Source organism: Eptatretus burgeri, unplaced genomic scaffold (assembly GCF_056783735.1).
Source record: "Eptatretus burgeri isolate ZD-2024b unplaced genomic scaffold, Ebu_testis_v1 Ebu_testis_scaffold_40, whole genome shotgun sequence".
Taxonomy (NCBI): Eukaryota; Metazoa; Chordata; class Myxini; order Myxiniformes; family Myxinidae; genus Eptatretus; species Eptatretus burgeri.
In genome coordinates this window covers 51,903-77,201 of record NW_028221990.1, presented here as the reverse complement: position 1 = coordinate 77,201, position 25,299 = coordinate 51,903, and the positions used below count along the sequence as shown (strand labels likewise).

General features: G+C 39.2%; 1 protein-coding gene across 1 annotated transcript in view; it reads right to left on the bottom strand.

Moving 5' to 3' along the window:
- The window catches only part of LOC147007715 (IgGFc-binding protein-like), a gene marked incomplete at its 3' end in the record, with an annotated part of 83,997 nt that extends 67,573 nt beyond the window's left edge, over positions 1 to 16,424 (bottom strand). The window contains 22 exon segments of the mRNA XM_085866546.1: positions 209 to 356; positions 508 to 707; positions 853 to 1,130; positions 1,305 to 1,600; positions 1,719 to 1,856; positions 2,029 to 2,117; positions 3,687 to 3,848; positions 5,911 to 6,058; positions 6,210 to 6,409; positions 6,555 to 6,832; positions 7,007 to 7,302; positions 7,421 to 7,558; positions 7,731 to 7,819; positions 9,388 to 9,549; positions 11,616 to 11,763; positions 11,915 to 12,114; positions 12,260 to 12,537; positions 12,712 to 13,007; positions 13,126 to 13,263; positions 13,436 to 13,524; positions 15,106 to 15,216; positions 16,316 to 16,424. Coding sequence (XP_085722672.1) covers positions 209 to 356; positions 508 to 707; positions 853 to 1,130; positions 1,305 to 1,600; positions 1,719 to 1,856; positions 2,029 to 2,117; positions 3,687 to 3,848; positions 5,911 to 6,058; positions 6,210 to 6,409; positions 6,555 to 6,832; positions 7,007 to 7,302; positions 7,421 to 7,558; positions 7,731 to 7,819; positions 9,388 to 9,549; positions 11,616 to 11,763; positions 11,915 to 12,114; positions 12,260 to 12,537; positions 12,712 to 13,007; positions 13,126 to 13,263; positions 13,436 to 13,524; positions 15,106 to 15,216; positions 16,316 to 16,424 — 3,991 coding nt within the window.
- Positions 16,425 to 25,299: the final 8,875 nt, after the last annotated feature.

Below are 25,299 nucleotides of genomic sequence, written 5' to 3'. Positions count from 1 at the left end.
GAGAAGAAAATCCGAGTCCATGAGGAATGTTTTACATTTCCAACAATTGCCATCATGATTGAGTTTTACTTTCACATATATTATACAAACAAATTAAATTATTTGCAAGAGGAGAGGATTGTTTCTGCTCAGGGAGAGGATGGAAGAAAAAGTGAAAAGAAATGTTTCCTCTCAAAGCAGATGCCACTTCCCTTTGCTTAAATCTTACCTATTGGAACACAGCCCAAGATTCCATCTTCTTTCACTTTGCAGTGATTGACGTTCAAGTCACACGTGAAAGATACACAGCTGATATTTCCACCGGTTTGGCAGGTGCACTGTTGACTGCAACCCTCAGTAATGAAGGACTCATTGAACTGTGGAGAAATCCTCAGTGTCATCCTTGCCGATACAATTTCATGACAATCCAAAGTTGCAAACAACATGATCGCAAAAACAAAACATTCACGATTCATTGTTGTGTGACTCTCCAGTGGAGGGTTTTTATTCATTTGTCCCGATACTCACATTGTAATAACTGTTGTCCTGCATACATCCACATTCCACTTCCGTGATACAATGATCCACATCCCAAACAAGGCCAGCATCACATTCACAGCCCTCAACGCAAGTGTTCTGTTGTAATTCTTTCATTTCAGAGTTGGAACAAGTTGCAACAGTGTCGGGAACGCACATTGTGTAAGAGCTATTTGATGGGCATTGTAGAGCTGAGAGATAAGAAAAGGAAATCCTGGTCATAAAAACGTCTGTCATTAGAATTATAATAATTAATCAATAACACACACATGCTATATTTGCTGTTGTTATTTGTGAAAACAAAATGACAATCCCAAAAAGTTAATGCCATCTTACGACAAAGATCTGGTTTCCTCCATGTTTGCATTTGCACTCCATCAGCTGAGCAGGTGACAAAGTATGACTCCAAAGCTTCACACAGCGCTTCCTTCACCATATCACGGACAACATATTCAAACACGCAGTCCTCCAAGAAAACGCGTGGGTCGAACTTGCTATGGCAAGCAGCAAAAGGGCCATCCTTCAGGAGCAACATCCCACAAGATTCGTTCCTTCTTGCTGTCTCCTTCAACGTTGCGTTCAGCACAAGGATTGTGCCATCATCATCAACATCTCTGTGAGTTCGGTCAAAAACAAAATTCGCAATTGATTGCAGATGTGTTCATTTGAGGTTTTTTGATCTTCATGAAATAATATCAATCAAAAAGTGCAACACACGACAAATGGCAAACAAGATGTCGTGAGGTATTTATTTAATGAAAGTAAAAAGGCAATGGAGACCAACATACTCATTGTTTTCATCACCAATCTTCCAGCTGTTCCCAAAATGTGCCGCATTGTCCGTCAACGTGCCATTCTTCATTCTGAAGTCGTTACTGGTCTGGCTGTCCATGTTTCCACAGAGGCCGCAGACCTTCTCAGAGAAGGTGTTTGGTAGACGCACTCGCACGTTATGATGACCGTCGTACAACACCTCAAGGCCAAAGTCAGTAATCAGGTAACGGTAGCGACCCCAATGGAGCACATGGAATGAGTCTGATCCATTGGAGAATTTGTATGGCATGTTTTTAAGAACCCCATCCAGCTGCAAGAAATTAAATCCAGTTAGTTTTCGGGCAAACCAACAATGTACAAATCAGAAAAAAAGAACAAATGCAATAAAGGTAAAACTGATTATGTTGATGTGATTGTGAACAAAATACCTTGAACCGCTTGCTTCCGAAAAACTGTACTTCCTTTCCATACACTTGCGTGAGCACTTCCCGGGTGTAGGAAACCTTGGTCTTCCCATTGCGATGCTCATTCTTTACCAACACCCGCCAATTCGTTTCATTGCAAAGCTGAACAAAGATACATATTTTTATAATTGTTAGTCTGTGATGTGGTTTTCACCAATTATTCATCAACTTCTCAAGCATTTACAAAAATATATTGCTGTTTTTCATGAAAATCTTTGTCATTTTACATCATAAATATCTGCACTCTTCTTTGAACAAGCTCACTTCACCTTACCTGTAGCATTACATATGTGGAGGTTCCTTGGAAATTAAATTTCTTTCCATCAAAGCTGGTGTAGTGAGGATCTCCCCATCCCGTGCATTCTACGTTCAAAAGGGAATCAATTATTGGAAATTAATCAACCAGTTGACTTGCATTATCTGCCTTCTCTTGTAACAAACCGAATTAGCAATCTTTGCACTGCAATACAAACTCTGTGATGTAAAAACCATCGAAGTTTAATTTTGTAATAGATGATCATCAATGAGAAGAACAGAATGGAAAAACTGCCAAGAACCGTTCAAAGAAAAACAGTTGAAAGCTTTCACCTGCTTGGAAAGATCTGTGGCTTGAAATGTTATCAAATCAAAAATGCAAAATTTTGTGCCCGTTTGTCTGTCTGCCTGACTGGGATACATTCGGTCGTTACTTTTCACACACAAACGTTCTTGGTGGGAGGACGAATGGTTCCACGACGGCAGTTGCAGCGTCTAAATGTTCCCCTTCAAGAGTGTTTTTTCTGTGGAGGGCTAAATCCGAACGAAGCCAGACGGAGTGCTCTTCATGGAGTATTTTCAAGGCCGCTTCCAATCACAAAAGGAATAACAACAATGACATTCGCATCATATCGATGCTATTACAATACAATATTAAAAGGAATAATATCCCCGTTTCCCAAGGGGTGTTTAGCCATTGGACAAATGCTGTGATGACGTGTATAAATAGATTTTCATGGCATTTTGTGTGACACCCCTCCTGGAGGCCAAAAAAACATGAAACCACAACCACATCTGATAAGCTTTCGAAAAAGTCGAAACTGTTGTTTCACATGAAACTGAAAAGGAGGAAACCTGATGAACTTGAGGCATTATGTGCTTCTCATTGCACCTCCCCCCACCCCAAGCCTGGTGCTGGCTTAGTGGTTCGGGTGGTGGCTTGGGATTCTAGGGTTCTGAGTTTAAGCTCCGTTGGCTGCTGAATTAACACCAGGGGGTTGACTCAGCCTGCCATCCTTCGAGTTCGGCAAAATGAGTACCAGTGTACTGGTCCTGGTGTATGCCCCAGTAAGAATAGGTGTACCATATCCCTGAGTGTCGTAAAAGGCGACCAGGGTTGGCGTCAGGAAGGGCATCTGGCCATGAAGTATTTCCTCAAGAAAAAGCCAAAAGAAAAAGCCAAAAAAAAAAAATGTGTGTAAAAACAGTCATTATTTTATTGCACACACCCCCCCCCCCCCTCCGCAGACGAATTGAACAAATCCTCGATCTCATGTAATCCACATATACATATATATGTCCCAGAGAGGATAATACAATGACCGGTTCTGCCACTCCCTTCAGGAGGCGGTGCACGAGTTGCACGAAGAGAAAACAAAATTATATCTCGTAAATTTCCTTGCTGTTGTTGCTCGGATTCTTTCTATTATCAATTCCAAAGCCAGAATACTGTTCAGAACACATAATTAATTAAGATACGCTAATGTTACAAAAGCAAATTAAATTGCTCTCTCGCTCTGTTATCACTAAAAATGTCAATATGTGAACATTAATCCAGTCATCATCAAATCAGATTTATAAAAGTGGATCATGATCATTCAATGTTTCGGCTTTAAGATGCCAGTTTGAACCGACAAAAAAATCTCAACAGAACAAGACAAATGCAGGTTCCTTTACCTCTCGTAATGACCGTTGGAGTGGTCATGGAGGACATGGGGATTGTTGTTGAGAGTGTCGGAGTTGGGATTGTTGAGGGTGTCGGAGTTGGGATTGTTGTTGGGAGTGTCGGAGTTGGGATTGTTGAGAGTTTCGTGGAAAGGATAGGTGATGTTGTTGTCACTAAATGTTCAACAAGAAGAAACAAATGTGAGTCCAGTGAAACTCCACCAAATGAAAACAAATTTCCTGAACGAATTGACACCATGTACACCATGAAGAACATTATTTTGGATTCAGTAAATGCAATCGTTCTGTTAATGCTCTGAAACACTGATTATATTTTATATCAAGAGCACTGTTTTTGGTTAAATCATATTTTGATGATCGATTTCCAAATCTGTGCAATATTAAAAGTGAAGTTTAGAACTTCATGAAATATTTTTGCTCACAAAATTCCTTGTGATATTGCAAAGAAAGTACAGAAGATTCCCTGTTATTGCCAGTTCACTCATGATTACAGCTCATGAGGAACTGCACGAATAATTGCAGGTGAAACGTGAAATTTGTAAAATGCATTTTTATGCCTCCCTCGCTGAAAGCCGGAGGCGTTATGTTTTCAGGTTGTCCATCCGGCTATCCGTCTGTAAATTAGTCATGAAATGGAGATAACATCAGACGAGAATAAATGGTGAAAATTATGTGGGAGGATGAAGCACACAAAAATTCCATTCTCTGCAAAGGTTTGAGTTAATAAAGGCTGCATCACACTGCTCTGTCAGGATTTCCATTGTTGAGAGTTTTGTGGAAAAGATTGATGCGTGGAGGAGAAACATGGGCAATGCAGATGAAAGATGGCAAAACTAATGGAAAGGGCAGAAATTACAATAATACGATGGACAAATGGATTGTCTCTGAAAGAAAGAACAGCTCAGAAATGAGGAAGAGATTAAATATCAATGCTGATGAAGAAGAGCTTCAGAATGGATGATGCAACTGTTGTGGTCATGTGCAATGAATGTGAGAAGATGAGATTACAAAGAAAGGAGTAATGATCGTGATTAAAGGAAGAAAATCGACAGAACATCCAAAAAACACATGGATTGAAAAAGTCGAGAAAGATACAGAATGTTTGGGTCTCCAGGAAGCTGACACCATGGACAGAGCCAAATGGAGGAATGCCAACATTTGAACAACCACCTGAAAAATGGGGTAAATAGTCATGAACCCATTGTTGTTGACTCTCACGGAGGACCTTATGCACACATGATGTGTAAAACATGACATGAAAAAACTTTCACATGAAGAAGAAAGGCAATAAAAAAAATGGAGTAAGCAAATGGCAAAATATAAGTTACACACAACCAGGTGAACAACAAACAGCACAGCAATGTTGCATCTCTTTACTTATTATATTATTCTCACTTTTGTGATGTGATCTTACACCTCACCCCTTTGTTTGTGTTAAGTAGTGTTAAGTCGGGCAGTGGAATTTGATGTGCTTTACAGTTGATCTGCATTCCCTCTATTCCTCCACAATTGGGACAAAGAAGCTTAAAGGATCTGGTAAATATTTTTAAGTGCAGGCAAATTTTACCACAACTTCAATCGAAGCGACGCGCTAACCTCACTTGCTGCAATTTTTTTCCAAAGAAAGCGAGCAAAATGTCAGGAATAGTCACAAGAGGGTTTTGTTTCACAAACACACAAACATATTCAAATGATGAAAAGCATGATGCAAGCAAGCATTGTGGATCACATATGAGTTCTGGTGAAAACGCAGTCCCTTGAGAATTGTGATTGAAACAAAAGACGAAAATATCTTCCATCATTTGCAACAGACCAAAGCAACACAATGATATGTGAAAATAGTGAGAAGCTGCAGACATTTGTTTGAACATCAACAATGAAAACGTCACCATGAAGGAAATACGTATAATAAAGACAAACCTTAGAGTTGATTACTGACAACCAGTTCATGAATTCGAGCAAGATATTCCATTCAATGAAGAAACTTTCAATTCAATCGTTGAAAGAGAGAAGAAAATCCGAGTCCATGAGGAATGTTTTACATTTCCAACAATTGCCATCATGATTGAGTTTTACTTTCACATATATTATACAAACAAATTAAATTATTTGCAAGAGGAGAGGATTGTTTCTGCTCAGGGAGAGGATGGAAGAAAAAGTGAAAAGAAATGTTTCCTCTCAAAGCAGATGCCACTTCCCTTTGCTTAAATCTTACCTATTGGAACACAGCCCAAGATTCCATCTTCTTTCACTTTGCAGTGATTGACGTTCAAGTCACACGTGAAAGATACACAGCTGATATTTCCACCGGTTTGGCAGGTGCACTGTTGACTGCAACCCTCAGTAATGAAGGACTCATTGAACTGTGGAGAAATCCTCAGTGTCATCCTTGCCGATACAATTTCATGACAATCCAAAGTTGCAAACAACATGATCGCAAAAACAAAACATTCACGATTCATTGTTGTGTGACTCTCCAGTGGAGGGTTTTTATTCATTTGTCCCGATACTCACATTGTAATAACTGTTGTCCTGCATACATCCACATTCCACTTCCGTGATACAATGATCCACATCCCAAACAAGGCCAGCATCACATTCACAGCCCTCAACGCAAGTGTTCTGTTGTAATTCTTTCATTTCAGAGTTGGAACAAGTTGCAACAGTGTCGGGAACGCACATTGTGTAAGAGCTATTTGATGGGCATTGTAGAGCTGAGAGATAAGAAAAGGAAATCCTGGTCATAAAAACGTCTGTCATTAGAATTATAATAATAAATCAATTACACACACATGCTATATTTGCTGTTGTTATTTGTGAAAACAAAATGACAATCCCAAAAAGTTAATGCCATCTTACGACAAAGATCTGGTTTCCTCCATGTTTGCATTTGCACTCCATCAGCTGAGCAGGTGACAAAGTATGACTCCAAAGCTTCACACAGCGCTTCCTTCACCATATCACGGACAACATATTCAAACACGCAGTCCTCCAAGAAAACGCGTGGGTCGAACTTGCTATGGCAAGCAGCAAAAGGGCCATCCTTCAGGAGCAACATCCCACAAGATTCGTTCCTTCTTGCTGTCTCCTTCAACGTTGCGTTCAGCACAAGGATTGTGCCATCATCATCAACATCTCTGTGAGTTCGGTCAAAAACAAAATTCGCAATTGATTGCAGATGTGTTCATTTGAGGTTTTTTGATCTTCATGAAATAATATCAATCAAAAAGTGCAACACACGACAAATGGCAAACAAGATGTCGTGAGGTATTTATTTAATGAAAGTAAAAAGGCAATGGAGACCAACATACTCATTGTTTTCATCACCAATCTTCCAGCTGTTCCCAAAATGTGCCGCATTGTCCGTCAACGTGCCATTCTTCATTCTGAAGTCGTTACTGGTCTGGCTGTCCATGTTTCCACAGAGGCCGCAGACCTTCTCAGAGAAGGTGTTTGGTAGACGCACTCGCACGTTATGATGACCGTCGTACAACACCTCAAGGCCAAAGTCAGTAATCAGGTAACGGTAGCGACCCCAATGGAGCACATGGAATGAGTCTGATCCATTGGAGAATTTGTATGGCATGTTTTTAAGAACCCCATCCAGCTGCAAGAAATTAAATCCAGTTAGTTTTCGGGCAAACCAACAATGTACAAATCAGAAAAAAAGAACAAATGCAATAAAGGTAAAACTGATTATGTTGATGTGATTGTGAACAAAATACCTTGAACCGCTTGCTTCCGAAAAACTGTACTTCCTTTCCATACACTTGCGTGAGCACTTCCCGGGTGTAGGAAACCTTGGTCTTCCCATTGCGATGCTCATTCTTTACCAACACCCGCCAATTCGTTTCATTGCAAAGCTGAACAAAGATACATATTTTTATAATTGTTAGTCTGTGATGTGGTTTTCACCAATTATTCATCAACTTCTCAAGCATTTACAAAAATATATTGCTGTTTTTCATGAAAATCTTTGTCATTTTACATCATAAATATCTGCACTCTTCTTTGAACAAGCTCACTTCACCTTACCTGTAGCATTACATATGTGGAGGTTCCTTGGAAATTAAATTTCTTTCCATCAAAGCTGGTGTAGTGAGGATCTCCCCATCCCGTGCATTCTACGTTCAAAAGGGAATCAATTATTGGAAATTAATCAACCAGTTGACTTGCATTATCTGCCTTCTCTTGTAACAAACCGAATTAGCAATCTTTGCACTGCAATACAAACTCTGTGATGTAAAAACCATCGAAGTTTAATTTTGTAATAGATGATCATCAATGAGAAGAACAGAATGGAAAAACTGCCAAGAACCGTTCAAAGAAAAACAGTTGAAAGCTTTCACCTGCTTGGAAAGATCTGTGGCTTGAAATGTTATCAAATCAAAAATGCAAAATTTTGTGCCCGTTTGTCTGTCTGCCTGACTGGGATACATTCGGTCGTTACTTTTCACACACAAACGTTCTTGGTGGGAGGACGAATGGTTCCACGACGGCAGTTGCAGCGTCTAAATGTTCCCCTTCAAGAGTGTTTTTTTCTGTGGAGGGCTAAATCCGAACGAAGCCAGACGGAGTGCTCTTCATGGAGTATTTTCAAGGCCGCTTCCAATCACAAAAGGAATAACAACAATGACATTCGCATCATATCGATGCTATTACAATACAATATTAAAAGGAATAATATCCCCGTTTCCCAAGGGGTGTTTAGCCATTGGACAAATGCTGTGATGACGTGTATAAATAGATTTTCATGGCATTTTGTGTGACACCCCTCCTGGAGGCCAAAAAACATGAAACCACAACCACATCTGATAAGCTTTCGAAAAAGTCGAAACTGTTGTTTCACATGAAACTGAAAAGGAGGAAACCTGATGAACTTGAGGCATTATGTGCTTCTCATTGCAACCCACACCCCAAGCCTGGTGCTGGCTTAGTGGTTCGGGTGGTGGCTTGGGATTCTAGGGTTCTGAGTTTAAGCTCCGTTGGCTGCTGAATTAACACCAGGGGGTTGACTCAGCCTGCCATCCTTCGAGTTCGGCAAAATGAGTACCAGTGTACTGGTCCTGGTGTATGCCCCAGTAAGAATAGGTGTACCATATCCCTGAGTGTCGTAAAAGGCGACCAGGGTTGGCGTCAGGAAGGGCATCTGGCCATGAAGTATTTCCTCAAGAAAAAGCCAAAAGAAAAAGCCAAAAAAAAAAATGTGTGTAAAAACAGTCATTATTTTATTGCACACCCGACCCCCCCACCCCCTCCGCAGACGAATTGAACAAATCCTCGATCTCATGTAATCCACATATACATATATATGTCCCAGAGAGGATAATACAATGACCGGTTCTGCCACTCCCTTCAGGAGGCGGTGCACGAGTTGCACGAAGAGAAAACAAAATTATATCTCGTAAATTTCCTTGCTGTTGTTGCTCGGATTCTTTCTATTATCAATTCCAAAGCCAGAATACTGTTCAGAACACATAATTAATTAAGATACGCTAATGTTACAAAAGCAAATTAAATTGCTCTCTCGCTCTGTTATCACTAAAAATGTCAATATGTGAACATTAATCCAGTCATCATCAAATCAGATTTATAAAAGTGGATCATGATCATTCAATGTTTCGGCTTTAAGATGCCAGTTTGAACCGACAAAAAAATCTCAACAGAACAAGACAAATGCAGGTTCCTTTACCTCTCGTAATGACCGTTGGAGTGGTCATGGAGGACATGGGGATTGTTGTTGAGAGTGTCGGAGTTGGGATTGTTGAGGGTGTCGGAGTTGGGATTGTTGTTGGGAGTGTCGGAGTTGGGATTGTTGAGAGTTTCGTGGAAAGGATAGGTGATGTTGTTGTCACTAAATGTTCAACAAGAAGAAACAAATGTGAGTCCAGTGAAACTCCACCAAATGAAAACAAATTTCCTGAACGAATTGACACCATGTACACCATGAAGAACATTATTTTGGATTCAGTAAATGCAATCGTTCTGTTAATGCTCTGAAACACTGATTATATTTTATATCAAGAGCACTGTTTTTGGTTAAATCATATTTTGATGATCAATTTCCAAATCTGCGCAATATTAAAAGTGAAGTTTAGAACTTCATGAAATATTTTTGCTCACAAAATTCCTTGTGATATTGCAAAGAAAGTACAGAAGATTCCCTGTTATTGCCAGTTCACTCATGATTACAGCTCATGAGGAACTGCACGAATAATTGCAGGTGAAACGTGAAATTTGTAAAATGCATTTTTATGCCTCCCTCGCTGAAAGCCGGAGGCGTTATGTTTTCAGGTTGTCCATCCGGCTATCCGTCTGTAAATTAGTCATGAAATGGAGATAACATCAGACGAGAATAAATGGTGAAAATTATGTGGGAGGATGAAGCACACAAAAATTCCATTCTCTGCAAAGGTTTGAGTTAATAAAGGCTGCATCACACTGCTCTGTCAGGATTTCCATTGTTGAGAGTTTTGTGGAAAAGATTGATGCGTGGAGGAGAAACATGGGCAATGCAGATGAAAGATGGCAAAACTAATGGAAAGGGCAGAAATTACAATAATACGATGGACAAATGGATTGTCTCTGAAAGAAAGAACAGCTCAGAAATGAGGAAGAGATTAAATATCAATGCTGATGAAGAAGAGCTTCAGAATGGATGATGCAACTGTTGTGGTCATGTGCAATGAATGTGAGAAGATGAGATTACAAAGAAAGGAGTAATGATCGTGATTAAAGGAAGAAAATCGACAGAACATCCAAAAAACACATGGATTGAAAAAGTCGAGAAAGATACAGAATGTTTGGGTCTCCAGGAAGCTGACACCATGGACAGAGCCAAATGGAGGAATGCCAACATTTGAACAACCACCTGAAAAATGGGGTAAATAGTCATGAACCCATTGTTGTTGACTCTCACGGAGGACCTTATGCACACATGATGTGTAAAACATGACATGAAAAAAAAACTTTCACATGAAGAAGAAAGGCAATAAAAAAAATGGAATAAGCAAATGGCAAAATATAAGTTACACACAACCAGGTGAACAACAAACAGCACAGCAATGTTGCATCTCTTTACTTATTATATTATTCTCACTTTTGTGATGTGATCTTACACCTCACCCCTTTGTTTGTGTTAAGTAGTGTTAAGTCGGGCAGTGGAATTTGATGTGCTTTACAGTTGATCTGCATTCCCTCTATTCCTCCACAATTGGGACAAAGAAGCTTAAAGGATCTGGTAAATATTTTTAAGTGCAGGCAAATTTTCCCACAACTTCAATCGAAGCGACGCGCTAACCTCACTTGCTGCAATCTTTTTCCAAAGAAAGCGAGCAAAATGTCAGGAATAGTCACAAGAGGGTTTTGTTTCACAAACACACAAACATATTCAAATGATGAAAAGCATGATGCAAGCAAGCAGTGTGGATCACATATGAGTTCTGGTGAAAACGCAGTCCCTTGAGAATTGTGATTGAAACAAAAAGACGAAAATATCTTCCATCATTTGCAACAGACCAAAGCAACACAATGATATGTGAAAATAGTGAGAAGCTGCAGACATTTGTTTGAACATCAACAATGAAAACGTCACCATGAAGGAAATACGTATAATAAAGACAAACCTTAGAGTTGATTACTGACAACCAGTTCATGAATTCGAGCAAGATATTCCATTCAATGAAGAAACTTTCAATTCAATCGTTGAAAGAGAGAAGAAAATCCGAGTCCATGAGGAATGTTTTACATTTCCAACAATTGCCATCATGATTGAGTTTTACTTTCACATATATTATACAAACAAATTAAATTATTTGCAAGAGGAGAGGATTGTTTCTGCTCAGGGAGAGGATGGAAGAAAAAGTGAAAAGAAATGTTTCCTCTCAAAGCAGATGCCACTTCCCTTTGCTTAAATCTTACCTATTGGAACACAGCCCAAGATTCCATCTTCTTTCACTTTGCAGTGATTGACGTTCAAGTCACACGTGAAAGATACACAGCTGATATTTCCACCGGTTTGGCAGGTGCACTGTTGACTGCAACCCTCAGTAATGAAGGACTCATTGAACTGTGGAGAAATCCTCAGTGTCATCCTTGCCGATACAATTTCATGACAATCCAAAGTTGCAAACAACATGATCGCAAAAACAAAACATTCACGATTCATTGTTGTGTGACTCTCCAGTGGAGGGTTTTTATTCATTTGTCCCGATACTCACATTGTAATAACTGTTGTCCTGCATACATCCACATTCCACTTCCGTGATACAACGATCCACATCCCAAACAAGGCCAGCATCACATTCACAACCCTCAACGCAAGTGTTCTGTTGTAATTCTTTCATTTCAGAGTTGGAACAAGTTGCAACAGTGTCGGGAACGCACATTGTGTAAGAGCTATTTGATGGGCATTGTAGAGCTGAGAGATAAGAAAAGGAAATCCTGGTCATAAAAACGTCTGTCATTAGAATTATAATAATTAATCAATAACACACACATGCTATATTTGCTGTTGTTATTTGTAAAAAGAAAATGACAATCCCAAAATGTTAACGCCATCTTACGACAAAGATCTGGTTTCCTCCATGTTTGCATTTGCACTCCATCAGCTGAGCAGGTGACAAAGTATGACTCCAAAGCTTCACACAGCGCTTCCTTCACCATATCACGGACAACATATTCAAACACGCAGTCCTCCAAGAAAACGCGTGGGTCGAACTTGCTATGGCAAGCAGCAAAAGGGCCATCCTTCAGGAGCAACATCCCACAAGATTCGTTCCTTCTTGCTGTCTCATTCAACGTTGCATTCAGCTCAGGGATTGTGCCATCATCATCAACATCTCTGTGAGTTCGGTCAAAAAAAAATTCGCAATTGATTGAAGATGTGTTCATTTGAGGTTTTTGTGATCTTCATGAAATAATATCAATCAAAAAGTGCAACACACGACAAATGGCAAACAAGATGTCGTGAGGTATTTATTTAATGAAAGTAAAAAGGCAATGAAGACCAACATACTCATTGTTTTCATCACCAATCTTCCAGCTGTTCCCAAAATGTGCCGCATTGTCCGTCAACGTGCCATTCTTCATTCTGAAGTCGTTACTGGTCTGGCTGTCCATGTTTCCACAGAGGCCGCAGACCTTCTCAGAGAAGGTGTTTGGTAGACGCACTCGCACATTATGATGACCGTCGTACAACACCTCGAGGCCAAAGTCAGTAATCAGGTAACGGTAGCGACCCCAATGGAGCACATGGAATGAGTCTGATCCATTGGAGAATTTGTATGGCATGTTTTTAAGAACCCCATCCAGCTGCAAGAAATTAAATCCAGTTAGTTTTCGGGCAAACCAACAATGTACAAATCAGAAAAAAAGAACAAATGCAATAAAGGTAAAACTGATTATGTTGATGTGATTGTGAACAAAATACCTTGAACCGCTTGCTTCCGAAAAACTGTACTTCCTTTCCATACACTTGCGTGAGCACTTCCCGGGTGTAGGAAACCTTGGTCTTCCCATTGCGATGCTCATTCTTTACCAACACCCGCCAATTCGTTTCATTGCAAAGCTGAACAAAGATACATATTTTTATAATTGTCAGTCTGTGATGTGGTTTTCACCAATTATTCATCAACTTCTCAAGCATTTACAAAAATATATTGCTGTTTTTCATGAAAATCTTTGTCATTTTACATCATAAATATCTGCACTCTTCTTTGAACAAGCTCACTTCACCTTACCTGTAGCATTACATATGTGGAGGTTCCTTGGAAATTAAATTTCTTTCCATCAAAGCTGGTGTAGTGAGGATCTCCCCATCCCGTGCATTCTACGTTCAAAAGGGAATCAATTTTTGGAAATTAATCAACCAGTTGACTTGCATTATCTGCCTTCTCTTGTAACAAACCGAATTAGCAATCTTTGCACTGCAATACAAACTCTGTGATGTAAAAACCATCGAAGTTTAATTTTGTAATAGATGATCATCAATGAGAAGAACAGAATGGAAAAACTGCCAAGAACCGTTCAAAGAAAAACAGTTGAAAGCTTTCACCTGCTTTAAAAGATCTGTGGCTTGAAATGTTATCAAATCAAAAATGCAAAATTTTGTGCCCGTTTGTCTGTCTGCCTGACTGGGATACATTCGGTCGTTACTTTTCACACACAAACGTTCTTGGTGGGAGGACGAATGGTTCCACGGCGGCAGTTGCAGCGTCTAAATGTTCCCCTTCAAGAGTGTTTTTTTCTGTGGAGGGCTAAATCCGAACGAAGCCAGACGGAGTGCTCTTCATGGAGTATTTTCAAGGCCGCTTCCAATCACAAAAGGAATAACAACAATGACATTTGCATCATATCGATGCTATTACAATACAATATTAAAAGGAATAATATCCCCGTTTCCCAAGGGGTGTTTAGCCATTGGACAAATGCTGTGATGACGTGTATAAATAGATTTTCATGGCATTTTGTGTGACACCCCTCCTGGAGGCCAAAAAAAACATGAAACCACAACCACATCTGATAAGCTTTCGAAAAAGTCGAAACTGTTGTTTCACATGACACTGAAAAGGAGGAAACCTGATGAACTTGAGGCATTATGTGCTTCTCATTGCACCCCCTCCCCCCACCCCAAGCCTGGTGCTGGCTTAGTGGTTCGGGTGGTGGCTTGGGATTCTAGGGTTCTGAGTTTAAGCTCCGTTGGCTGCTGAATTAACACCAGGGGGTTGACTCAGCCTGCCATCCTTCGAGTTCGGCAAAATGAGTACCAGTGTACTGGTCCTGGTGTATGCCCCAGGAAGAATAGGTGTACCATATCCCTGAGTGTCGTAAAAGGCGACCAGGGTTGGCGTCAGGAAGGGCATCTGGCCATGAAGTATTTCCTCAAGAAAAAGCCAAAAGAAAAAGGCAAAAAAAAAAAAATGTGTGTAAAAACAGTCATTATTTTATTGCACACACCCCCCCCCCCACCCCCCTCCGCAGACGAATTGAACAAATCCTCGATCTCATGTAATCCACATATACATATATATGTCCCAGAGAGGATAATACAATGACCGGTTCTGCCACTCCCTTCAGGAGGCGGTGCACGAGTTGCACGAAGAGAAAACAAAATTATATCTTGTAAATTTCCTTGCTGTTGTTGCTTGGATTCTTTTTATTGTTAATACCAAAGCCAGAATACTGTTGAGAACACATAATTAATTAAGATACGCTTATGTCAACAAAAGCAAATTAAATTGCTCTCTCGCTCTGTTATCACTAAAAATGTCAATATGTGAACATTAATCCAGTCATCATCAAATCAGATTTATAAAAGTGGATCATGATCATTCAATGTTTCGGCTTTAAGATGCCAGTTTGAACCGACAAAAAAATCTCAACAGAACAAGACAAATGCAGGTTCCTTTACCTCTCGTAATGACCGTTGGAGTGGTCATGGAGGACATGGGGATTGTTGTTGAGAGTGTCGTAGTTGAGATTGTTGAGAGTTTCGTGGAAAGGATAGGTGGTGTTGTTGTCACTAAATGTTCAAGTGGAACAAACAAATGTGAGTCCAGCGAAATTCCACAAAATGAAAACAAATTTTACAAACGAATTGAAACTATTTACACCGTGAAGAACATTATTTTGGATTCAGTAAATGCAGTATGTATTGGCTGATTCATCAAATGCAGTATGTATTGGGTGATTCAGTAAATGCAGTATGTATTGGCTGATTCATCAAATGCAGTATGTATTGGCTGATTCATCAAATGCAGTATGTATTGGGTGATTCAGTGAATGCAGTATGTATTGGGTGATTCATCAAATACAGTATGTATTGGGTGATTCAGTAAATGCAGTATGTATTGGGTGATTCATCAAATACAGTATGTATTGGGTGATTCATCAAATACAGTATGTATTGGGTGATTCATCAAATACAGTATGTATTGGGTGATTCATCAAATACAGTATGTATTGGGTGATTCAGTAAATGCAGTATGTATTGGGTGATTCATCAAATACAGTATGTATTGGGTGGTCGCAAGACTACCATTATTCAAAGGTTTTCCGTCTGTCTGTATGTATGTAATGGACAGCTCTGGAGGCCAGAGGAGTCAACCGATTTTGATGAAACTTGACTGGTAGGTTCATACCCGGATCTAGTTGTATACATTTGAGCACAGTTGCTGTGGACACCACCGTTACCAAGCAGCGGGACTTTGAATTTTTTTTTAATCCGAAGAAAACAAGTTTTTAGAAAATCAAAAATGGCTTCCGCGATTTTATGCGAACTATCATCAACCTCTTTGTCAAAAATTTTCAGCCCGATCCGTCAAAATTGTATCTCTAGTATGCAATTATAAAGCGACCACCCATGTCGCCTACCGGCTTGAATATCTATATGTATGTATATATATATATATATATATATATATATATATATATATATATATATATATATATATATATATATATATATATATATATATATATATATATATATATATATATATATATATATATATATATATATACATATATACATTCCATAATCATTCTAATGTCATAATCAAAGTGTATTGGATATTCCATTTGAATTAAAATATGCAGTTTTTGGTCCAGGTGTTCCTCACCTGAAGTTGGAGGAGTTGTTGTTGGTTCTGAGGGTGTTGGTGTTGTTTCTGTGATCATTGTCGGTACAGTTTCAGTGGTTGTTTCCTCTGGAGAAAAGAAGATTTCCATAATTGGTTTATAGTTTCATTTGATTTCAAGGTTTGATTTGTTGTTAACACAAATAATGTAGTTGTTACCTCCACCAACAAAGTTGAAGTTTTGTTTTCAATCCTTTCTCTGTCTGTTTGTTACTTGTAAAATCGAAGAATTTTCAAATATATTGGTCAGTCAATTTTGTTATTCTGTTTGCTTGTCTGTTATTCTGTTTGCTTGTCTGTTTGTCTGTTCGTCACATCCAGGTCACAATTTTCAACTGATCTTCATGAAACTTCACCATTTGGTGGAGTTTCTCAAAAGGAAGAAGGCTTTTGATTGAGGTCAAAATGTCAACCGAGGCCAAAGGTCATCAACTCGGGCGAGATTTCTAATATTGTAAATTTTCATCTGATTCACAACAAATTTGAAGAGGAGTTTCAAATTTGATCATTGAATTCAACGACCTATTTTTTAAGGTCAAATATATTTCATGTATTCTGCAAGTATCATGCTCGCAACATCGTCTTCTTGTTACCTCCACCATCGAAGATGAAGGAGGTTATGTTTTCACCCCTTTCTGTCTGTTTCTCGGTTTGTCTGTGTGCAGGATATCTCAAAAAGATGTCGACGGATTCGTATGAAACATGGTGATTATGTTTGGTGTGTTACATGGAAGAAATGATTCATTGTTGGTGAAGATCCATGTCCGGAACCAGACCTGATAATATTTTTCAGTGATTCTTCATCATTGAATGATTGGGCGAAGCAATTCAGCACGATATATCAAAAAGATGTTGACGAACCCGGATGTAACTTGGTGGACAGAATGGGTGTGTGTCCCGGACAAATTGTTTGGATTTTGTTGACGATCTGAGTCCTCATCCGCCGACAAGAATTTTTTGAGTAATTCTTCACCATTGAGAGATCGGGCTCAAAAACGACATATAGCATATTTCAAAAATGTATTGGGCCAGATATGATCTCCAGCATCAGGCATAACAGGGTGGATGGATGCACTCTCTCAATTGCACTTCTCCTTTGATTGTTTGTCTGTTTGACTTTGTACAGGATATCTCAAAAACTTGTGGATGGATCTAGATTAAATTTTGTGTACAGCTTCTGTGTGTCACACGGAGGAAATTCTTCGATGTTGGGGAAGATCGAGTTCCGAATCCGACTGCAATCATTTTTTGAGTGATTCTTCACCATTGAGAGATCGATCCAAAAACCATGTGTGGCATGATATCTCAAGAAGTTGTGGATGGATTCGGATGAAGCTTGCTGGACAGTGTGAAATGGTGACCATCAAAAAATGATTTGATTTTGGTGAAGATCCGATTTCTAGAATATTTTAAAGTCATTCTTCACCATTCAGAGTTCAGGCCAAACCGACATATATGTCATGATATTTCAAAAAGTTGTGGATAAATATGGATGAAACTTAGTGGGCATGTTGGGTGTGTGGCTCAGACGAATTGATTCGATTTTGGTGAAGCTCTTACTCCGGATCTGCATCGGAAATTTATTTGATTTTGAAAGTGATTGTTCACCATTGGGCGATCGGGACAACAACGATATATCCCATCATATTTCAAAAATGTTTTGAACCCCGCATTTTCTTCTGGATGAGCCATTGTGTGGTGGAGGTATGCGCTTCACTGAATGCCCTTCCCGTTTAGGATGTGTTGCTTGATTCATGTTGTGTCCTGGGAAATGTATAGTTTGGTGTGTGTGGTTCCCTTTGATGAAGTTTGTTGTTTCTCATGGTTTCCCAGTCGCTGTCATTTCATTACCAAGTGTGCTACTTCTTCCCAATTAAACTGTGTTCTTCTTTTGGGTGTTTCCTTCCCTGTGGTGTGAATCCTTGTTGATTCTTTGGGTGTTGGTGCTATGATTGTTGGTGGTGCAGCTGAAGTTGTTGTTGTTTCCTCTAGAGAAAACAAGATTTGCATTTTTGATTTTGTGTTGCTGCATCAAAGAATGCTGCTCGTATGATGTTCTGCTTTATTTGTGTGGTGTTATGGCAATGGTATTACTGATACTGTCGTTGACTCCAATGTTGTTTCCAGTGTTTGTGTTGGTTCCATAATAATTTTCATGTCATAATCAAAGTGTGTTGGATATTCCGTTTGAATAAAAATATGCAGTTTTTGGTCCAGGTGTTCCTCACCTGGAGTTGGAGGAGGAGTTGTTGTTGGTTCTGACGTTATTGTTGTTGTTTCTGTGATCGTTGTCGGTGCAGTTTCAGTGGTTGTTGTTACCTCTGGAGAAAAGAAGATTTCCATGATTGGTTAATAGTTTCATTTGATGTCAAAGTTTGATTTGTTGTTAACACAAATACTGTTGTTGTTACCTTCACCAACAAAGTTGAAGTTTTGTTTTCACTCCTTTCTCTGTCTGTTTGTTACTTGTAAAATCGAATTTTTTTCAAATATATTGGTCAGTCAATTTTGTAATTCTGTCTGTTTGTCTGTTTGTTTGTCTGTTCGTCACATCCAGGTCACAATTTTAAACCGATCTTCATGAAACTTCACCTTTTGGTGGAGTTTCTCAAAAGGAAGAAGACACTTGTTTGAGGTCAAAATGTCAACCGAGGCCAAAGGTCATCAACCCGGGCGAGATTTCTAAAATTGTAAATTTTCATCTGAGTCACAACAAATTTGAAGAGGACTTTCAAATTTGATCATTGAATTCAACCACCTATTTTTTTAAGGTCAAATATATTTCATGTATTCTGCAAGTATCTTGCTCGCAAAAAACATTGTCTTCTTGTTACCTCCACCATCGAAGATGAAGGAGGTTATGTTTTCACCCCTTTCTGTCTGTTTCTGTTTGTCTGTGTGCAGGATATCTCAAAAAGATGTGAACGGATTCGTGTGAAACATGGTGGTCATGTTTGATGTGTTCCATGGAAGAAAAGATTCATTTTTGGTGAAGATCGATGTCCGGAACCGTACCTTATAATATTTTTCAGTGATTCTTCATCATTGAAAGATTGGGCGAAAGAATTCAGCACGATTTATCAAAAAGATGTTGACAAACTCGGATGAAACTTAGTGGACAGAATGGGTGGGTGTCCGCAACAAAATTGTTTTGATTATGTTGACGATCTGAGTCCTCATCCGACGCAAGAATTTTTGAAGTCATTCTTCACCATCGAGAGATCGGGCTCAAAAACGACATTTTGCATATTTCAAAAATGTATTGGGCCAGAAATGATCTCCTGGATCAGGCATTACAGGATGGATGTATGCACTCTCCCAATTGCCCTTCTACTTTGTTTGTTTGTCTGTTTGACTTTGTGCAGGATATCTCAAAAAGTTGTGGACGGATCTGGATGAAATTTTGTGGAAACCTTCTTCGTGTCACAAGGAGGAACTGATTCGATGTGGGGGAAGATCGAGATCCGAATTCGACTACAATCATTTTTTGTGATTCTTCAGCATTGAGAGATCGAGCCAAAAACCATGTGTGGCATGATATCTCAAGAAGTTTTTGACGGATTCGGATCAAACTTGGTGTACAGTGTGAAATGGTGATCCTCAAATAATGCTTTGATTTTGGTGAAGATCCTATTCTGGATACGATTTCTGGAAGATTTTAAATCATTCTTCACAATTCAGAGTTCGGGCCAAACCGATATATCTCAGGATATTTCAAAAAGTTGTGGACAAACACGGACGAAACTTATTGGACATGTTGGGTGTGTGGCTCAGACGAATTGATTCGATTTTAGTGAAGCTCTTACTCCGGATCTGCATCGGAGAATTATGTGATTTTTAAAGTGATTCTTCACAATTGGGCGATCGGGCAAAAAACGATATATCCCATCATATATCAAAAATGTATTGAACGCAGTATGTTCTTGTGGATGAGGCATTGTGTGGTGGAGGTATGCGCTCCACTGAATGCACTTCTCGTTTCGTACGTGTTGCTTGATTCATGTTGTGTCCTGGGAAATGTATAGTTTGGTGTGTGTGGTTCCCTTTGATGACGTTTGGTGATTCTCGTGGTTTCTCAGTCGCTGTCATTTTATTACCAAGTGTGCCACTTCTTCCCAATTAAACTGTGTTCTTATTTTGGGTGTTTCCTTCCCTGTGGTGTGAATCCTTGTTCTTGATTCATTGGGTGTTGGTGCTGTGGTTGTTGGTGGTGCAGTTGCAGTTGTTGTTTCCTCTGGAGAAAACAAGATTTGCATTTTTGATTTTGTGTTGCTGCATCAAAGAATGCTGCTCGTATGATGTTCTGCTTTATTTGTGTGGTGTTATGGCAATGGTATTACTGATACTGTCGTTGACTCCAATGTTGTTTCCAGTGTTTGTGTTGGTTCCATAATAATTTTCATGTCATAATCAAAGTGTGTTGGATATTCCGTTTGAATAAAAATATGCAGTTTTTGGTCCAGGTGTTCCTCACCTGGAGTTGGAGGAGGAGTTGTTGTTGGTTCTGACGTTGTTGGTGTTGTTTCTGTGATCGTTGTCGGTGCAGTTTCAGTGGTTGTTGTTACCTCTGGAGAAAAGAAGATTTCCATGATTGGTTAATAGTTTCATTTGATTTCAAAGTTTGATTTGTTGATAACACAAATACTGTTGTTGTTACCTTCACCAACAAAGTTGAAGTTTTGTTTTCACTCCTTTCTCTGTCTGTTTGTTACTTGTAAAATCGAAATTTTTTCAAATATATTGGTCAGTCAATTTTGTAATTCTGTCTGTTTGTCTGTTTGTTTGTCTGTTCGTCACATCCAGGTCACAATTTTAAACCGATCTTCATGAAACTTCACCTTTTGGTGGAGTTTCTCAAAAGGAAGAAGACTTTTGTTTGAGGTCAAAATGTCAACCGAGGCCAAAGGTCATCAACCCGGGCGAGATTTCTAAAATTGTAAATTTTCATCTGAGTCACAACAAATTTGAAGAGGACTTTCAAATTTGATCATTGAATTCAACCACCTATTTTTTTAAGGTCAAATATATTTCATGTATTCTGCAAGTATCTTCCTCGCAACAACATTGTCTTCTTGTTACCTCCACCATCGAAGATGAAGGAGGTTATGTTTTCACCTCTTTCTGTCTGTTTCTGTTTGTCTGTGTGCAGGATATCTCAAAAAGATGTGAACGGATTCGTGTGAAACATGGTGGTCATGTTTGATGTGTTCCATGGAAGAAAAGAATCATTTTTGGTGAAGATCGATGTCCGGAACCGGACCTTATAATATTTTTCAGTGATTCTTCATCATTGAAAGATTGGGCGAAAGAATTCAGCACGATTTATCAAAAAGATGTTGACAAACTCGGATGAAACTTAGTGGACAGAATGGGTGGGTGTCCGCAACAAATTGTTTTGATTATGTTGACGATCTGAGTCCTCATCCGACGCAAGAATTTTTGAAGTCATTCTTCACCATCGAGAGATCGGGCTCAAAAACGACATTTTGCATATTTCAAAAATGTATTGGGCCAAAAATGATCTCCTGGATCAGGCATTACAGGATGGATGTATGCACTCTCCCAATTGCCCTTCTCCTTTGTTTGTTTGTCTGTTTGACTTTGTGCAGGATATCTCAAAAAGTTGTGGACGGATGTAGATGAAATTTTGTGGAAACCTTCTGTGTGTCACAAGGAGGAACTGATTCGATGTGGGGGAAGATCGAGATCCGAATTCGACTACAATCATTTTTTGTGATTCTTCAGCATTGAGAGATCGAGCCAAAAACCATGTGTGGCATGATATCTCAAGAAGTTTTTGACGGATTCGGATCAAACTTGGTGTACAGTGTGAAATGGTGATCCTCAAAAAATGCTTTGATTTTGGTGAAGATCCTATTCTGGATACGATTTCTGGAAGATTTTAAATCATTCTTCACAATTCAGAGTTCGGGCCAAACCGATATATCTCAGGATATTTCAAAAAGTTGTGGACAAACATGGACGAAACTTAGTGGACATGTTGGGTTTGTGGCTCAGACGAATTGATTCGATTTTAGTGAAGCTCTTACTCCGGATCTGCATCGGAGAATTATGTGATTTTTAAAGTGATTCTTCACAATTGGGCGATCGGGCCAAAAACGATATATCCCATCATATATCAAAAATGTATTGAACGCAGTATGTTCTTGTGGATGAGGCATTGTGTGGTGGAGGTATGTGCTCCACTGAATGCACTTCTCGTTTCGTACGTGTTGCTTGATTCATGTTGTGTCCTGGGAAATGTATAGTTTGGTGTGTGTGGTTCCCTTTGATGACGTTTGGTGATTCTCGTGGTTTCCCAGTCGCTGTCATTTCATTACCAAGTGTGCTACTTCTTCCCAATTAAACTGTGTCTTATTTTGGGTGTTTCCTTCCCTGTGCTGTGAATCCTTGTTGTTGATTCATTGGGTGTTGGTGCTGGGGTTGTTGGTGGTGCAGTTGCAGTTGTTGTTTCCTCTGGAGAAAACAATATTTGCATTTTTGATTTTGTGTTGCTGCATCAAAGAATGCTGCTCGTATGATGTTCTGCTTTATTTGTGTGGTGTTATGGCAATGGTATTACTGATACTGTCGTTGACTCCAATGTTGATTCCAGTGTTTGTGTTGGTTCCATAATAATTTTCATGTCATAATCAAAGTGTTTTGGATATTCCGTTTGAATAAAAATATGCAGTTTTTGGTCCAGGTGTTCCTCACCTGGAGTTGGAGGAGGAGTTGTTGTTGGTTCTGACGTTGTTGGTGTTGTTTCTGTGATCGTTGTCGGTGCAGTTTCAGTGGTTGTTGTTACCTCTGGAGAAAAGAAGATTTCCATGATTGGTTAATAGTTTCATTTGATTTCAAAGTTTAATTTGTTGTTAACACAAATACTGTTGTTGTTACCTTCACCAACAAAGTTGAAGTTTTGTTTTCACTCCTTTCTCTGTCTGTTTGTTACTTGTAAAATCGAAATTTTTTCAAATATATTGGTCAGTCAATTTTGTAATTCTGTCTGTTTGTCTGTTTGTTTGTCTGTTCGTCACATCCAGGTCACAATTTAAAACCGATCTTCATGAAACTTCACCTTTTGGTGGAGTTTCTCAAAAGGAAGAAGACTTTTGTTTGAGGTCAAAATGTCAACCGAGGCCAAAGGTCATCAACCCGGGCGAGATTTCTAAAATTGTAAATTTTCATCTGAGTCACAACAAATTTGAAGAGGAGTTTCAAATTTGATCATTGAATTCAACGACCTATTTTTTTAAGGTCAAATATATTTCATGTATTCTGCAAGTATCTTCCTCGCAACAACATTGTCTTCTTGTTACCTCCACCATCGAAGATGAACGAGGTTATGTTTTCACCTCTTTCTGTCTGTTTCTGTTTGTCTGTGTGCAGGATATCTCAAAAAGATGTGAACGGATTCGTGTGAAACATGGTGGTCATGTTTGATGTGTTCCATGGAAGAAAAGATTCATTTTTGGTGAAGATCGATGTCCGGAACCGGACCTTATAATATTTTTCAGTGATTCTTCATCATTGAAAGATTGGGCGAAAGAATTCAGCACGATTTATCAAAAAGATGTTGACAAACTCGGATGAAACTTAGTGGACAGAATGGGTGGGTGTCCGCAACAAATTGTTTTGATTATGTTGACGATCTGAGTCCTCATCTGACGCAAGAATTTTTGAAGTCTTTCTTCACCATCGAGAGATCGGGCTCAAAAACGACATATCGCATATTTCAAAAATGTATTGGGCCAGAAATGATCTCCTGGATCAGGCATTACAGGATGGATGTATGCACTCTCCCAATTGCCTTTCTCCTTTGTTGGTTTGTCTCTTTGACTTTGTGCAGGATATCTCAAAAAGTTGTGGACGGATCTGGATGAAATTTTGTGGAAACCTTCTGTGTGTCACAAGGAGGAACTGATTCGATGTGGGGGAAGATCGAGATCCGAATTCTATTACAATCATTTTTTGTGATTCTTCAGCATTGAGAGATCGAGCCAAAAACCATGTGTGGCATGATATCTCAAGAAGTTTTTGACGGATTCGGATCAAACTTGGTGTACAGTGTGAAATGGTGATCCTCAAAAATGCTTTGATTTTGGTGAAGATCCTATTCTGGATACGATTTCTGGAAGATTTTAAATCATTCTTCACAATTCAGAGTTCGGGCCAAACCAATATATCTCAGGATATTTCAAAAAGTTGTGGACAAACATGGACGAAACTTAGTGGACATGTTGGGTGTGTGGCTCAGACGAATTGATTCGATTTTAGTGAAGCTCTTACTCCGGATCTGCATCGGAGAATTATGTGATTTTTAAAGTGATTCTTCACAATTGGGCGATCGGGCCAAAAACGATATATCCCATCATATATCAAAAATGTATTGAACGCAGTATGTTCTTGTGGATGAGGCATTGTGTGGTGGAGGTATGCGCTCCACTGAATGCACTTCTCGTTTCGTACGTGTTGCTTGATTCATGTTGTGTCCTGGGAAATGTATAGTTTGATGTGTGGTTGCCTTTGATGACGTTTGGTGATTCTCGTGGTTTCTCAGTCGCTGTCATTTCATTACCAAGTGTGCTACTTCTTCCCAATTAAACTGTGTTCTTATTTTGGGTGTTTCCTTCCCTGTGGTGTGAATCCTTGTTGTTGATTCATTGGGTGTTGGTGCTGTGGTTGTTGGTGGTGCAGTTGCAGTTGTTGTTTCCTCTGGAGAAAACAAGATTTGCATTTTTGATTTTGTGTTGCTGCATCAAAGAATGCTGCTCGTATGATGTTCTGCTTTATTTGTGTGGTGTTATGGCAATGGTATTTCTGATACTGTCGTTGACTCCAATGTTGTTTCCAGTGTTTGTGTTGGTTCCATAATAATTTTCATGTCATAATCAAAGTTTGTTGGATATTCTGTTTGAATAAAAATATGCAGTTTTTGGTCCAGGTGTTCCTCACCTGGAGTT